Genomic DNA, 16174 nt, shown 5'->3' on the forward strand with positions numbered 1-16174 from the left:
CCAGGGGCAGGCAACCTCGGCTCTTTTATGACTCATGGACTTCAACTCCCAGAATTCCTGAGCCAGCTTGGCTGGCTCAGGAATTCTGGGAGTTGAAGTCCATGAGTCATAAAAGAGCCGAGGTTGCCTACCCCTGGGCTACACGTACAATACGTAAAAACCCTTGAGCGACGATCCCTTTTACTGGTCTTGTTAGTTCCGGGATCAGCATTTTACAAACCTTGAACAGTCTAGGGCGGCGGCTATCGGTAGAAACTAATGGGAAGATGTAAGGCGCCGATTGCTTTAATCAAATGAAACGGCGTTAAATTCGGCAGCTTGATGATTCCGCAGAGATATTTATTTACTTTTTTGGGCGGGAATTCCAAGTACGTGGTTGGCCAATGTTTTCTGGTGAGATGGTTTTTTTTTTCAACTTCCCATTTTAATCGTTAATCCTGATGGCTTCCCATCCGCGTATTAACCAGGAAGGACCCGGCTTAATTTTCCCAATAACAAATGAGTAGGTTAATCTCAGCAAAGGAAATTCTTGGGCTCCTTCGCCTTGCATTAAGGAAGCTACTGAAAACTCCAAGCATTAACATGTTTAATTTAATTTAATTTAATTTAATTTAATTAATTAATTAATTTCCTAAGAAACAAGAACTCAAAGAGGAGCAAGTCCTGAATGTATGAATGAATAGGTGTGGGAAAGAGGACCAGAATGCGATGTGTCAAAAGCAAAAACTAAATTCGAGCTTTCTCTATTGGTTTTCACAGGCGTCCCCAAATTAGCCGGAAAAGAATCGGGGGAAATAGAGCAACCTGACATACAGGAGTGAACGTGCACGAATGAGCGTGCAAATCTAACGCGCACGAGCGGCGGAAGACGCCGCCACGGAGGTCCCGTCGATCTCGGATGTCGCGCTCTCCTTTCTGCGCCAACCAAACGAGCAAATGAGCCAACCAGACTCGGAGCTTGCAGATCGGAGTCTGGCGGGCGCCGGGCAAAACCACCGCTATGGGTTGCACGGAATCAAAGCCTTTTTCTTTGACTTGGACAACACCTTGATCGACACCGCCGCTGCAAGCCGGAGAGCCATTGTAGAGGTACTTTCCATTTGGACCTCTTCTTTCCTCACTTAAACAAGGAAGGGAAGCACATAATAGAGGTTGGGAGAGGCTGATTAGCAGACACACACACACACACACACACACACACACACACACACGTGTGTTGATTTTAGCTCTTGAAAGCCCTTTAAATTCAAATTGTCACTCCCCATCAATTCTGGTGCATCAGTAGAACAAAAGGGTAATAGTAATATACTGTAGGAAGTTTTCCACATGCTTTGCTACCTTTCGGAAAAGGGACTTCTGTAGTTCAAATTGCATGTTGATTAGGGAAAATTGAACATTTTCAATAGTACCACCTAGAGCAGGGGTCGGCAACCTCGGCTCTTTTATGACTCGTGGACTTCAACTCCCAGAATTCCTGAGCCAGCATAGCTGACTCAGGAATTCTGGGAGTTGAAGTCCACGAGTCATAAAAGAGCCGAGGTTGCCGACCCCTGACCTAGAGAAAGCCACTTGCCATGTGTGAGCTTTAGCCAATTTTTTAAGAAAACTTCTCTGTTCTCGGATGCCCAGGTAGAAGGGGAAGCTCTTTATACTATATAACAGGCCTCCAAGTCAACACTGTATCTGACTCAGAAACGTAGATAAATTTGAACCTGCTGCTTCATGAAACCTACAAATTAACCTACAGCTGGTAACATTTGAAACATGTTTTCTACATTTCAACCATATGTATTTTTTTAATGTAACTTTAGCAGTCTTCTGGAAGAACAGTCAATCCATGACTCAAAACAGCTTGAACAACAGCCGACAGGTGGATGTGTAGGGTGTATGTGGGTTGCACCTTGAAGCACAGAGAGAGATTTGATTCTCTTTCTCTCTCCCCACCCCTCCCTCCCTCCCCCTCCCTCCCATCCCACAATCAATTTTCTACACTTGGGGTATGTTTATGTGAAACTCAATTATGGGAGAAAATACAATTAGAATTCTAATTGTTAATTAGCTTTACTGACATTTTTCCAAAACATGTTTGTACAAATATTCTTCTGCACAGAAATATTATATATTGTTTAAAATGTTTGTATGGCTATGCATTCATATAAATATACAAAACCACAAAATGTTATCTTCTATTTGCTTTTTCTGTAATTTATTCATCCATCTATAGCAGGGGTGTCAAACTGCCGGCCCATGGGCCGGATGCGTCATGCCGAAACTGCGCCCATCCCATTGCCAGAGATACGTGACGTTGCGAGTTTGACACCCATGGTCTATAGTAAAAACAATTCATAACTAAACAATCTGTCAAAGAGAAAATGATGAACACTGACATTTTAAATAGTATCAGCAACAGTCTTCCACCTTTGACTCTACAGCAGTGCCTCCCAACTTTGGCAACTTCTAGCTGGGAATCCTATGAGCTGAATTCCACATGTGTAACAAACAGTCAAGCCTTGGGAACACTGCTCTAACTCTATTAAATTACAGTTTCCAAACTTCCTAGCCAGTATGCATATGTTGGCTAAGAATTCTGGAAGTTAGATTCCAGCACTACTGGAAGGCATCAAACTGGAGAAGTAAACTTCAGCCAATCTAACATTGTTCTGATTTGTCTTGTTTTCGTAGGTAACCAAAATCTTACAGTATGAATATCACTACACTGAAAGAGAAGCTGACATGGTCTGTGATAAGTTCCAAGCCAAGCTGTGCAAGGAATGCTTTGATCCATCTAAAATATCTATTACTGATCTAAGGGTGCAGCATTGGGAAGCAGCTATACAAGAGGTAAAGGGAGGAGCAGCCAATCAGAAGCTAGCTAGAGAATGTTATTTTCTTTGGAAAACCACCCGCCTGCAATACTTGACTTTGACAGAGGAAACACACAAGATCCTCAGTGACCTCAAAAAAGTTGTCCCTTTGCTTCTGCTGACAAATGGAGACACTGAGACACAAAAAGAAAAGATTGAAGCTTGTGCCTGTCAGGGATTTTTTGATGCAATTGTTATAGGAGGAGAGCAAAAAGAAGAGAAACCATCACCATCCATTTTCCTTCACTGTTGTGAACTTCTAGGAGTTCAGCCAGAGGACTGTGTGATGATTGGAGACTCTTTAGACACAGATATCCAAGGAGGGTTGAATGCAGGTTTAAAGGCAACCATTTGGATAAATAAAACTGGAACAGTTCCCAAGGAAACATATCCTGTTCCTCACTATACTATTTCTTCTCTTCTTGACCTCCCTGGACTTTTAGTAGAAGAACATTTTGAAACGAATCAGGTGGCAGGTAATGTAGGTGACAGTCTCCCCAAGTAATCTAAGAGTTTAGCCTCTTGGGTTTACAGCTAAAGGGCATTTCTACCTGCGAAGTTTACATTGATTTACTTAAAGTGCTCTGTTCTATCTTTTTTTAAAAAAATTTACATTCTGTGCCATGTTAAACATACTTGAACCTGTTACATGCTGTTTTTGTTATGTCTTAGTCCTCTAAGACAGAGAACTATAAATAGGTGGCCATTTTTTGCTTCTCCAAGCCAGAATCCTGCAAACTCACTAAATTCTCACAAGAGTCCAGCAATATCATTTTATTTGTTGGGGGGGGGAGGGATTGGGGTATCTAAGACTATAAATTAACAACTGAAACTGAGTTGCAGTTTCTGTCTTAAAATAACACCCACTCAACCAGTTTGTGATCGTGATATCACAAATAAGTATATTTCTTGGTTACTGTGATTCAAAGAAAGCAAATGATCTGACAATTCATCATTGCATTTCCCCCCCATAATGGTAAGCAATACTAAAGCATAGTTAAGTGGTGAGTCTCAATACTGTTCGGACAGTGTTTCTCAACCTTGGCAATTTTCATATGCATGGACTTCAACTCCCAGAATTCCCCAGCTAGCAAGGTGATCCAGAGTGACATCTGAGTTGCCACAGTTAAGAGTAGCTGTTGTAGGATGAAACCAGTCATGTAGTGCCTCCTGGTGGTCAGCATAACATCAAATTTGTTGTTATTGCAAAGTTGTGTCCGACCCATCGTGACCCCATGGACAACATTCCTCCAGGCCTTCCTGTCCTCTACCATTTAAGCCAGGGGTCTTCAAACTTGGCCCTTTTATGGCTTGTGGACTTCAACTCCCACAATTCCTCAGCCAGCATGCCTGGCTGAGGAATTCTGGGAGTTGTAGTCCACAAGTCATAAAAGGGCCAAGTTTGAAAACCCTTGATTTAAGCTCACGCCTACTGCTTCAGTGACTCCATCCAGCCACCTCATTCTCTGTCGTCCCTTTCTTCTCTTGCCCTCAACCTTTCCCAGCATTAGGCTCTTCTCCAGTGAGTCCTTCCTTCTCATCAAATTATTATGTTAGAAATGTGAAAAATATTTAAAGATTATATTGTTAAGTATATTCAATTCAAAAAAATCAGTGTAACTGTCTCATAGTTCAGACTGTATATTTTTTCTGAAAGTATACAGCATTACTGTAATTTTAGGCATAGATTTTAGATGCTTCTTCGGAATCTGCAGAATTAAACACTACTCCAAATGTGTCTTTTTCAGTTTACTTCTTGCAATGTAATTGCATGGGTTAATATTTGCAGATGGGAATCAATTGAGAGGATGGGAAGACATTTAAATTTCATTCTTAGCCAATGTTTTCTCTCTTGTTAAAGTCTTCCAAATCTTTTATCTTACCTGACCAATATAGTTAAGATAATACACATACTCCCCTCAAAAGACGAATAATATCAGTATTGTTCAGATTTCATTGAAGCTGTCAACCCAATAAACTTTAATGAAGTCTATAAAGTATTAGTATCTTTTGAGCAGGAGAAATTTAGACACAAAACAGAACTATTAAGTATGCTGTTGAAGAAACATAAAAAAATCTGAACATACAGATTTGATATCTTAGCATCTAAATTCTTGTAATTCTAAAATCTTTTAAACATATATTGGTACTGATTTTAATGCCAATATTTTACCACTGTATAGTACTGATATCTCTAGTATGTATAATTTGCCAAAGCTTTTTCATATTATTCTTTGAATATCAGGTCATTCTAAATTATTGTAATAGCTATGGCCATAAGCTACTATGGCCATTTCACTTATCTTCTGCCTGTGTATATAAAAGATTGTCTAGCTGGCTCAACCTGCACGTCACCCATATGTGTCAACAAATACACAAATGTACATATAGAAATATTTCAAACAAAAACATTGGTTACAGATACTTACATAAAGAAACCCCTGCCCAACCTGTCTGTTACTCACCCTATTGCAAAGTTAGGCAACAAAATTGGGTCCTGAAGTGCCAATCACTCGTCCTTTCTGCAGAATCATTGTTTGTGGAACCAAACTGCATAAGCAATTTGTGATTCACTCAGGCAGGCAAATAATTTCATCAGGAAAACTCTGAGACTCAAAAAGTAAATGATACTTCAGCAAGATGTTAGAAAAAGATACAACAACTCAATGTGGCCTTTTAACAACACGTGAATACTCCATTTTCCCAGCCGAACAGTAAAGCTGGACCTGCCACTTGTCCAGAAAACTCAAAAGAGCAATAGAGGGCTGTTTTTGCTATATAGGCATAACCTAGCCCAGGGGTAGGCAACCTCGGTTCTTTTATGACTCATGGACTTCAACTCCCAGAATTCCTGAGTCAGCACCTAGCCGTAGGTGCTACTGGGTCCATAGGCAGCAAGATCAGTCAATGAGCCGACTTGTGGAGAACGATGGACTTCTCCAGTTCTGATGTCCTAATCCCACAGGTTAGTGGGTTTTATTTTTATGTTATTTAAAATAAAGTTTAACACTATTTTCAAAAGTAAAAACCATGATCAAGCAATTATAAACCATAAGAAAATTTCAGATTATTCTGTTCCAAAAAGCCTTTGGTAGAGTTGTTGCACAGAAAAAGTCCAAGGAATTAAGCACAATACAACCACTCCTTGCTTAGCAATTACCTCGGATGGTGACCATTTACAAATACAAGGATAAAAAATTCATTTTCAGAACAATGTGTGCATGAAGGACCAATTTTTGCGTGCCTGACTACAAAAGCCTTCTGTGTGAAACTGATTAAGGTTTGGTCAGTTTCCACAGCAGCAGGAGCCAGCTGGAAATTCTAATCAACTAAGTCAAGTCATAGGGATGAGCTTGTTAACTTGCACTTTTTAGGGACATTTTGTGCTGCTAAGAAAAGCAGCTCAAGAAGAGATTACTTGCATAAGCAATCTCTCTGCCCTATGAGGGGGCAAAAAGGAAAAAAATGGGTCAGGCACAGTATACTATATAGAACTTTATCTGAATGAGATGGTAGTAACCAGTGATGTTCACTTAGTGACCATTTTGCCGGAACCATTTGCGGTCACTAAACAAGGAGAGGCTTGTATTCTACATACCTCTTCCTGTGTGTAGATGTGGTAATTTTCTTTCCCTAATGAGCTGCTCTTTCTCTGCTTCTGCCTACTTTTAACAGAGGCATTAAGTTTTATACCTAGCAAGAAGTACACTTTCTTAACTCCATCAACATTGCTTCCAAGAAAGTATTAAGGCTGTAGTTCAGCTTGCATTCTCTTGATCACAGATGTCAAATTCAATTGATTCATGTGATATATCGTGATATATCACAACATTTTTTGCCTTTGTGGAGCTGGGGTGGGCGTGGCCTGTGCATGACACAACTGCCCTGTGGGCCGCCAGTTTGACACTCCTGCTCTGGACTTTTGCTGGCAACATAATGTAACTGCCCAACTGTTCTTGTAATCTGCTAGATTTCCTATGATAAAGCTGATGAAACATGGTTGCCTCTTACCTGAAAAATGTCTAGGGATCTGTATGCATGGAAGGCTGTTGTGTCTCTGTGTGTAGGTTGGTCTTAACTTCAAAGTTATTCATCATCTAGCACGATACAGTAGTAGTAGCTATGCTAATATTTAAAATACTAATTTTTAAAACTAGCAATTCATTTTTAGCACTGAGATTCTGATCCACAGTAATATTAGAGATACAAATTTAAACCTAAAAATGCTAAAAAAAAATCCTTCTAGTATATTTTACAATTGATCAATGTGTGGATAGCACAAAATTCTCTAACATTGTCTGGATCTAAACCAAGTGAGCATATAGACTGCAGGGAAAAAATGGGAAATAGAAATTTGGTACAGTAAATTCGTTCTTAATTCATATGCCAAAATTAATTCAACTGTAGATTATTTACATAATATTGTATTTCAGTGGTGTTCAGCTACAACTACAGCTATTTTACAATTCTTATGTACGTTTGACACCCCTGGCTTAAAACATACTAAAATGAATATTTCTATTTTTGTGTTGTTCATTGTTTTTAGTTAAGGAATCAAAACCAGAACTAAAACTTACTTGATTAATAAATTGGATCCCTGATCTATCTTTCAACTAGTATCTTCCAATGAACTTGATTACTGTTTGCTCTCATCCTGTCTGTAACTGACATCTGATGTTAATTTAGATTCCTTGGGTTTTAATTGGAAAATGAGATAAAGTTGAATATTATAGTTCTAATTTTAATTATTTTCTAATATTAAAATTGCCTACTTATTTTTGTCTTGTTTTGCTGGTGGTTTTGGCATTGCCTTTAATACTTTTCAATAAAATTTCTGGCTATCCTCAGGAAGTGTCCTATACATCTGTCCTTGCCCTCTAGATAGGAAACAACTAATCCTAAGAATAAGAATCTTATAGCTCACTTTAAAAGTATTTATCAGAAGAAAGGTTACAATTACAGCACAAGAATTCCAGCAAATATTCTGCTTTTCAATAAGGAACCTAAAGGTATGGCAGCAAAACTGTCCACGTTGTAAGTATTGGGGGAGGCGGGGATGCCTGTTTTGTGAAGGTGGAACAGTACTCATCTGTTCATTGTTTTTTATAATTTGTTATACATTTTTTCATACATTATAAGTTTTTATAATGTTCTCTTTTGACCATATGAGAAATCAGACTAGGCAAGTTACAAACTATTGTAAGGGGAAAGAAAGTGCAGAAAATCACTAACAAGAATTTGAAATTAAACACGTTCAGTGTTGATTCACAAATTATTCTGATATTCTCAAATTATTTATTTTTCATTGGTAATCAATAAATATGGATTGAGCTATGAAGCTTATTTCTTATATTTATTGCAGTGGACATAATATACAGCAGGTGGCGCATACACATTTCCCTATACTTATGTTTAATTCCAGTGGAAAGGGAGTTGCTGGTTATGTATTCAGGAGCTGTAAGGAAGTACAATTGGAAACATTAACCAGGAGACAAACTGTAGGGCTGGCTGAGGAATTCTGGGAGTTGAAGTCCACAAATCTTAAAGTTGCCAAGGTTGGGGGCATATTCTTTGCCTTCCAGGAAATGACATGTGATTATTTCATAGTTAAGGAGAAGTGGGTGGAGGAGCACAGTAGCTAAGTCCTTGCTGATTGGACCCTCTTTGCTTTTAAACTGATTGGACCCTCTTTGCTTTTAAACTGCCAGAGGCTGCTGGGAAAAGCTACAAAACTGTGAGTTAAGAAGAAAGTGGATGGAGGAGCACAGTAGCGGCCTGCGCACCTAACAGCGCGTGAATCATATAACAAAATCAAAAATAGTGGTGGTACATTCAGGGCAAGTGCATCTGAGATTCCTTTCATCTCAGCATGTCTGGCTTAGTTCAGTGCAACACTTATTTTGCAGCTGTCTTTTGCAGCACTCTTCAAACTGGGAAACTGTCCTATCTGTACACAAATTACTAGTCTACAAGGACAGATTATTCATCTAGGGTCTGTAATCTGCACTCTTCAGGCAGAAATCAGGTGTTCAGTTCAGCCCACCTACTCTACTGAGCCTCCATGCTATCAACCCCCTTACCGCAAAGATCCTGCAGGAGAAGGGCACTGTGGACAACCGTGGGATCTGGCAGGGTGAGAGCTGTGAACCATAAACCCAAAGCTTTAGCTGTGTCCCTGCATAACAGATACAGTGCCCTTGCTGACTTTAACAAAGACATTAAGGAAATAGGTCAATGTAATTGTGATGATAACTCAAATAAGCAGGGGACCATGGTCCGAGATGAACTTGTTTTTGACAGGGAGAAGTGTGAATCAGGTATTACACATCAGTCGTGCAAGAAAAGAAAGGTACCCAAAAAGAGAAGCGACCTTCTGGTTGGTGATTCAATTATAAGGGATGTAAATTTAGGAAAGGATACAGAGGTTTCAAAAGAGGTCAGGTGTCTTCCAGGTGCTACTACCAGTAGGGACAAGAAGCGTATTTTCAAAATAGTCAACAATGCCAGCAAAGACTGTGATGTGGATGCCATTGTACATCTTGGCACTAACAATCTGTCCCAAAACGATGTACTCTCTGTGCAGAATGATTTCCAGAGCTTGGGGCAGGAACTCAGCAGAATAGGCTGTAGGCTCACTTTTTCAGAGGTATTACCAGTGTATAAGGAGCAAAATGGAAAAGGCCAGCATATAGCAGAATTTAATATGTGGCTAAAGGAGTGGTGTAAAGGAGAAGGCTTTGGTTATATTAGTCACGATGTCTGTAGCTGGTCCAATGAAATGATCGTCTGCTCAGATGGCTCCTTGGTTATGCTGGCTGACCACAGTAGAAGACTTGTTATTTTCCCAAGGATCTCAGAAGTTCTTCACATCGTGAGCCTCAGCAACTCTTTGACTTTCCAGCTGGGCTTTGGGACAATGAATTAAGTGAATCTTTTCTCATCTCATAAGAATAGCATTTTCAAATGCTACTAGATCCTGTTCTTTGCTTGCTGCTTTTTACTTGCTCTCTCCTGAGAAAGACGGTACAAGGTTTAGGAGTTCCTGCTTTAAGTAATATTGATTTTATTTATTTCTTTATTTAATTAGTTTTATATACCGCCCTATTCCCAAAGGACTCAGGGTGGTTTACAGGGCAAAATTTAAAAGACAATATAAAAGTTGAAATAGAAATAGAATTAAAATGAATTAAATTAATTAATAGCCCAACAAATTAAAACAAAGTTTAAAAACTTAAAACCCCTCAGTCCAGGCCAGATAGATCAAAGAACCAGGTTTTCAGGCCCCAGCGAAACGAACGAAGGTTGGGGGCGGTCCGGAGTTCCACAGGCAGATCATTCCATAGGGCAGGCATGCTCACAGAGAACACCCTCCCTCTGGGGATTACCCTCCGGCACTCCCTGACCGGCGGCACCCTAAGGAGGCCCTCCCTATGGGAGCGCACAGGACGATGGGAAGTTGATGCTGGCAGCAGGTGCTCCCTAAGATAATCCGGGCCCATGTCACCCTGTTACACCTTTCCTTAGCTTCAAGCCTCAGAAATGTATTATTTGCAGAAGGGAAGCAAAAACACCCAAGTCTTGTATCGTAAAACACTATTGCAAGTTTATGGAATAGGTTTTCCTGCGTTATAGTCCATTTAATCAAATACGTGGAGTTTTCTCCTGAGAAAGTCACATATGTGTGAATCTTCATACATATACATTACATTCCCACAAATTATGTTATTGGAATAAAATGAGGATGGATTTTAAATAACTCACACTGAGATATTAGAGAAAAGATGGAATGTAAATGCAGTAATAGCATTAATACATAAATGGGATTGAATGAATGAGCCTTTATTGTTAAAGTACAACCATGTATACATTGAGATTGGCTGAGCCTCCCTTCGTGCCCCCACCCCCAACTTACAGTGACACAAACCCTCCATCTTATTACACCATGTGAACTAATTGCACAACGCACCAGCCTCGCAAGTCAATCATGCATAAAAGTTTATAAAATTATTTCCCGTTCAAAAGCCTAACAGCCCATGGATAAACGCTATTCTTCAGCCTGTTGGTACGGCTGGCTCTACTCCTATATCTCCTACCCGATGGTAGGAGAGTAAAGAGATACCATCCAGGGTGTGAGTCATCCCTGAGAATTTTCCTTACTCTTCCAAGGCAGCGAGCCCTGGCAATGTCATCCAGTGGTGTCAGGGGAAAGCCCACAATGTCTTGTGCTGTGCTCACCACCCTCTGTAATGCCTTCCTATCTGCAGCTGTCAGACCAGCATACCAAACCACAATACCATACGAGAGGACGCTCTCTATAGTAGACCGGTAAAAGTGGGTCATAAACCGTTGTTCTACCCTGTTCTTCCGCAAGACCCTGAGAAAGTGAAGTCTCTGTTGGGCCTTTCTGGCCACCTGGGTTGTATTAACTTTCCAGGTCAGATCTTCGCAGAGGTAGACTCCCAGAAATTTAAAGGAGGAAACTCTCTGCACACAGTCCTACCTGATGTAAAGTGGGGCAGTTTCTTCCTTTTTCCTCTGGAAGTCTAGCACCATCTCTTTCATCTTGCCGATGTTCAGGTGCAAGTTGTTGTTACAACACCATATGGATAGTTTTTGTACCTCCGCCCTGTATGCTGTCTCATCCCCACCTGTAATAAGACCCACCATGGTAGTATCATCTGCGAACTTAATTATCGCAGTAGATGGGTCGGATGATACACAGTCATATGTATACAAAGAATACAGGTAGGGGCTAAGCACGCAGCCCTGTGGCGAGCCGGTGCAAAGCTTCAGGGGGTTGGACAAAGCAGACCCAACCGTCACTATCTGTAACTGGTCCCTAAGAAAGTCTTGAATCCAATCGCAGATGGAGGGGAAAAATTTCAAGTCAGTCAGCTTCTCGATGAGAATGCTCGGCAAAATGGTGTTGAAAGCCAAGCTATAATCACCAAAAAGCATCCTGACATAACTTCCAGGTTTCTCAAGATGACTTGCTATAGAGTGTAAAGCAGCTATGGCATCTTCTGTCGACCTGTTCCCCCTGTAGGCAAATTGATGTTTATTGAAATCCAGTGGGAGGCATGTCCTGAGATGTTGGAGAACCAAGTCTTTCGAAGCATTTCATGACTACAGACGTTAATGCAACAGGTCTGTAGTCATTCAGGCACTCAACTGCAGTTTTCTTGGGGACTGGGACAATGGTAGGCTAAGACTCAAGCACAACTTTTTGGAATCCAGCTGCACCAATATAAGTAATTTATTCCATTAGAAATTGTTCAACCCCAGTTACTGAAGGTTATTTTCCAGTTGGGTTACCAATGAAATGTTGAATTGGTCTATTTAAAATAGAAGCACCTTCCTGATGCTAGTTTCTCTCTTATTAGTTCAAGCTGTGCTGTTTTTTTCAGTTGACTAGCTCTGCTAAAACTGACTGATATCTTGCTCTTATTTTGGGCTGGATGCTTCATAAGAAACTAAAATATTTGTATTTCTCATTGGCTGCCATTCTCCAGTTTTGGATTTGGAGCTTCAGATGGATTGGTGACCCAAAACATTTTTTCCGCTGTCTTCTTCTTCTTTCCAGTCAGCATATCTCAATCAAATAATAAAATCAGAAGAGCTTTCTCTTTGGTTAGATTTAGGTCCACATAGTATACTGTTTTATCCTCACCAACTCTAAACTGGGTAATCTGGGGTTTCTCTAAGACTCATGACTCCAGTTTGAGGAGCAAGTGGCAGCCTTGGTAAGGAAATCCCTCACATAATTACATCTTGTTCAAAAATTGCACATTCCTAGGTCAGGAGGCATTATTCATGCCATTGAATTACTGCAACATGCTTAGATGAGGCTGCCCTTGAAAAAGATTTAGAAGCCTCAATTGTTTCAGAAAGAAGCAGCAGCCGCAATATTGGGAGCACCATGATTCACAGTGGTGGGATTCAGCTGGTTCGCACCACTTTGGCAGAACCGGTAGCTAATTTTTTGTTGCCCAGGCCCAGAATGGACTTATGGAAGCAGCATCCACAAAGAAAACCGGTTGTTCACATATTTGAATCCCACCACTGACGATACATCCATATCAAGCAATGTATACTGCTTGAACTGTCTGGCCTCCAATAGGTTTCTGGGTGCAATTTAAGATGCTGGTTGTCACCTTTAAAGCTCTACATGGCACAGAACCAGGTTCCTTGCAGGACTGTCTGTCCTCAGTGGTTTCTGGCAGAGTGGGCATGTTCTGGATCCCATTGGTAAAGCAATATCACTTGGTGGTCTCCAGGGAATGTGTCTTCTCCAACATGATACATACAAGTCTTGTGGAACAGCCTCGTTCTGATGTATGGACATAAAGCTGGGAAGACCTCGTTCCTTCCCCAAGTATTGGGGCTGAGGGTTCTGATGGAGCTCTGGCATGAATACTTATATTTAATAATTCTTAGGGGCCTTGACCCAGACTATATGCACTTACCATGGTGGATGGTAGCTTTCCAATAGTTAAGCACGTTGTTGAAAACTGAGATTGGAATCGCTTCCTAGTACTACTAATCTCAATTTGAAACCAGATTGTTCTTTTTCAACTCGGGATAAAGCTAACTGAAATGGTAGCTCTGCATTTATGGAGCAAATAAACATAGAAAACCTACCATCCATGGTTATTGAACTGTATAGAACAGGATGCCATTATATTCAATAGGACAAGGCTTTTAAGTCTTGATGCCAGCTCAACTTTGGGGCAACAACCTGTGCCAGAGAATAGTTCTAATGCTAAAATATGTTTAGCAGAAATGAAACAAGCTAGTGTTAAAACCCCACTGTTTACAAAATGGCTTGCCACTTGGCAGAAGGATGGAGCAAAGGAAATTTTGCTAAGTCAACAACAACCTAAAATAGCACATAACCTTCAAAATGTGTTTAGAACTGGGGTATAAACATACTGATACAGCAGCCTCTGGCAGCCTCAAGGATAATTAAAGAGAAGAAGATATAAACCAAAGATCAAGATAAAATGTTAGCCACCTTATATTACTGTGTGCATGCTGTCTTTGACAGCACTTACTTGAACTATTAATTTTCTGTCCCAAAGATGCTTTTTCATGAGGCAGCTGGACTTTCTTGTTTTTCCCTGAAGACGTTTCACTTCTCATCCAAGAAGCCTCTTCAGCTCTGACTGGATGGTGGGGAATGGGAAGATTTATACTCCTGCAGACAGCTGTTCATTTGCATTCTTTTAGCGAGTTGTTCAAGCTACCTGGATAACTATGACCTGGATGACTGAGAATCTCCATAAACATATTGATTTTCTGAAACTTGAAATGTTGTGATATTTATTTTTATTTTTTAATTTATTTTAATTCCATTTATATCCCGCCCTTCTCCGAAGACTCAGGGCGGCTTACAAGCTTAGCAGTAGCCTTCATTCTATGTATATGCCTGCTTATTAGGGCTTTCACACACACCCCAAGCGGCATTATTACAAAGTCAGCTTAATTGCCCCCAACAATCTGGGTCCTCATTTTACCTATCTCGGAAGGATGGAAGGCTGAGTCAACCTTGAGCCTGGTGGGATGCGAACCTGCGAACCTGCACTAATTTCATGGTAATGTTGCCTGCTTTGCACTGTTTTATTTCTTATCCATTATATTTAAATGAGGACGTAGTCGGTACCACAAATAAATTCCATGTCTAATTTATTTATTTATTTATTTTAATTTATACACTAGCTAATGCAAAAAGTTGTTTGGTTAATCTGGTCTCATGTTTGCTGATAGTGAGGGTGAAATATAAGTTGTTGTTTTTTATATCCTCTTTAACCTTAAGATAAGGGGAGGGGGAGGGACCACTTTCCTTAAAGTTTGCTCATACATTTATTTCTTTGTGCAATATTTATTTCATTAGACTTCCTGTTAAAAGTAAATCTACCATTGAGAATTTGAGAACTGCCGATCATCATTACCCAGAAAAGACACAAAGACAGCCAAACAACGGAGCTCCTCAGCCTTGGATGTGGATGACTAGCCGAGAACGAGGAAAAGTCAAGCTCCAGTAATTTTTAATGACAGATCTTGTTAGGGTTAAAAAAACAGCACTGACCTCATGCTGTGATTAAATACGAAGAAAAACTCATCCTATCAAGCATTCCAGTTTCCAGCATTGTGAAAGGGCTTGTTTCTCTCTAAATTAATCATTCTGAGCTACTCGGCGACAGAGCTTGGGTACACAAAGCCACCAGAAACTTAAAACAAACTCAGTGCAGGCTGCCAAGCTGAAGCAGAAGTGATGGAGACTTGGGCCATTTTATTCTGCCTCCTGAAACCCGTCTGCTCTTTTTGTTCCAGAGAGCCAATCCAAATTGGGTCAAGCTAGGGAAGAATACCCATAAACTGGCAACGATCCCGCAGGTCAAACCAAGTTTTCTCCCACACCAACTCAAATATTTAAAATGACTTGTTGTATACTAACTTGGCGTTCAGCCCAGGAGGCCTACGTTGGCATCCAAGTTCACCCCACAATTCACTAAATCACTGTATGGAAAGCACACTCTCCCTCACTCTCTCGCTCTCCAGCTTTAACGTAGGAATAAGGATGGCCTCTTTTTTCCCCTTTTCTTTTCTTTTCTACAAGGAAGCTATTGTAAGGAAAAAATGTGCTGGGGCATTTTTGCACACAGAAGACCAATTCATCCTTTATCTCAGCAACATGTTAGCCATTGGAGAAGATGTGTTTGTGTGGCCAAGCATCCTACTTGCAAGAACTAAACATTTTTGTCTGATTGCACGACACGGTCTGATTGAGATTCACTTGACGTGGAAAACCCCCAGTCAGTCTGAGAGTGCAGCCAGACAGCCACACTGGAATAGCTTCCTTTAGTCTGTGAACCAACAGAAAAGCATGCTGGCATAAACTGCGCTACAGTTTTAATGCAGAACTAGTTAAGGAAAGTGACTGATGGATTTTCCTGAATTGTTTTCATCTCCCATCAAATATCACCGGCCAGTGGGGAAAACGTCCATTCTTGATTTGAGATGAGGATGGGGATGAGGTGAGAGAGGCAAGTATTGATCAGTGATTAGCTCAGCAGGGATAGCACCTATCGAACCATAAACCTGGTTTTATTCGCCCCTTTTAACATGTATATACTGTTTTTATGCTTTTAATATTTTACTGTCCAGAGGGAGGGAGATGGGTGATTCTTAAATATGATAAATAAAAACTAAAATTTAAGGATTTTACTTTAGCGTATTGAACAGGACCCCAATTAAGTTTATATCCCACAATCACATGAACCATAACTTATATTTGCTATATTGATGGC

At 40.4% G+C, this 16174-nt stretch overlaps 1 protein-coding gene across 2 annotated transcripts; it reads left to right on the forward strand.

Annotated features, from left to right (window-relative positions):
• Positions 1-211: 211 nt before the first annotated feature.
• On the forward strand, positions 212-4156 carry NANP (N-acetylneuraminic acid phosphatase). 2 transcript variants are annotated; one of them, XM_083350386.1, is made up of 3 exons: positions 212-393; positions 760-1089; positions 2683-4156. In XM_083350386.1, exons 2-3 carry the CDS (start codon positions 937-939, stop codon positions 3367-3369), a joined length of 840 nt encoding a protein of 279 aa, XP_083206512.1. In that variant the 5' UTR covers positions 212-393; positions 760-936; the 3' UTR covers positions 3370-4156. The 2 variants fall into 2 exon arrangements, with proteins under 2 accessions (XP_083206512.1, XP_083206513.1); XM_083350387.1 differs by having other exon boundaries at positions 212-368.
• Positions 4157-16174: the final 12018 nt, after the last annotated feature.

The sequence above is a fragment of the Vipera ursinii genome (genome assembly GCF_947247035.1).
Source record: "Vipera ursinii genome assembly, chromosome: 1".
NCBI classification, from domain to species: Eukaryota; Metazoa; Chordata; class Lepidosauria; order Squamata; family Viperidae; genus Vipera; species Vipera ursinii.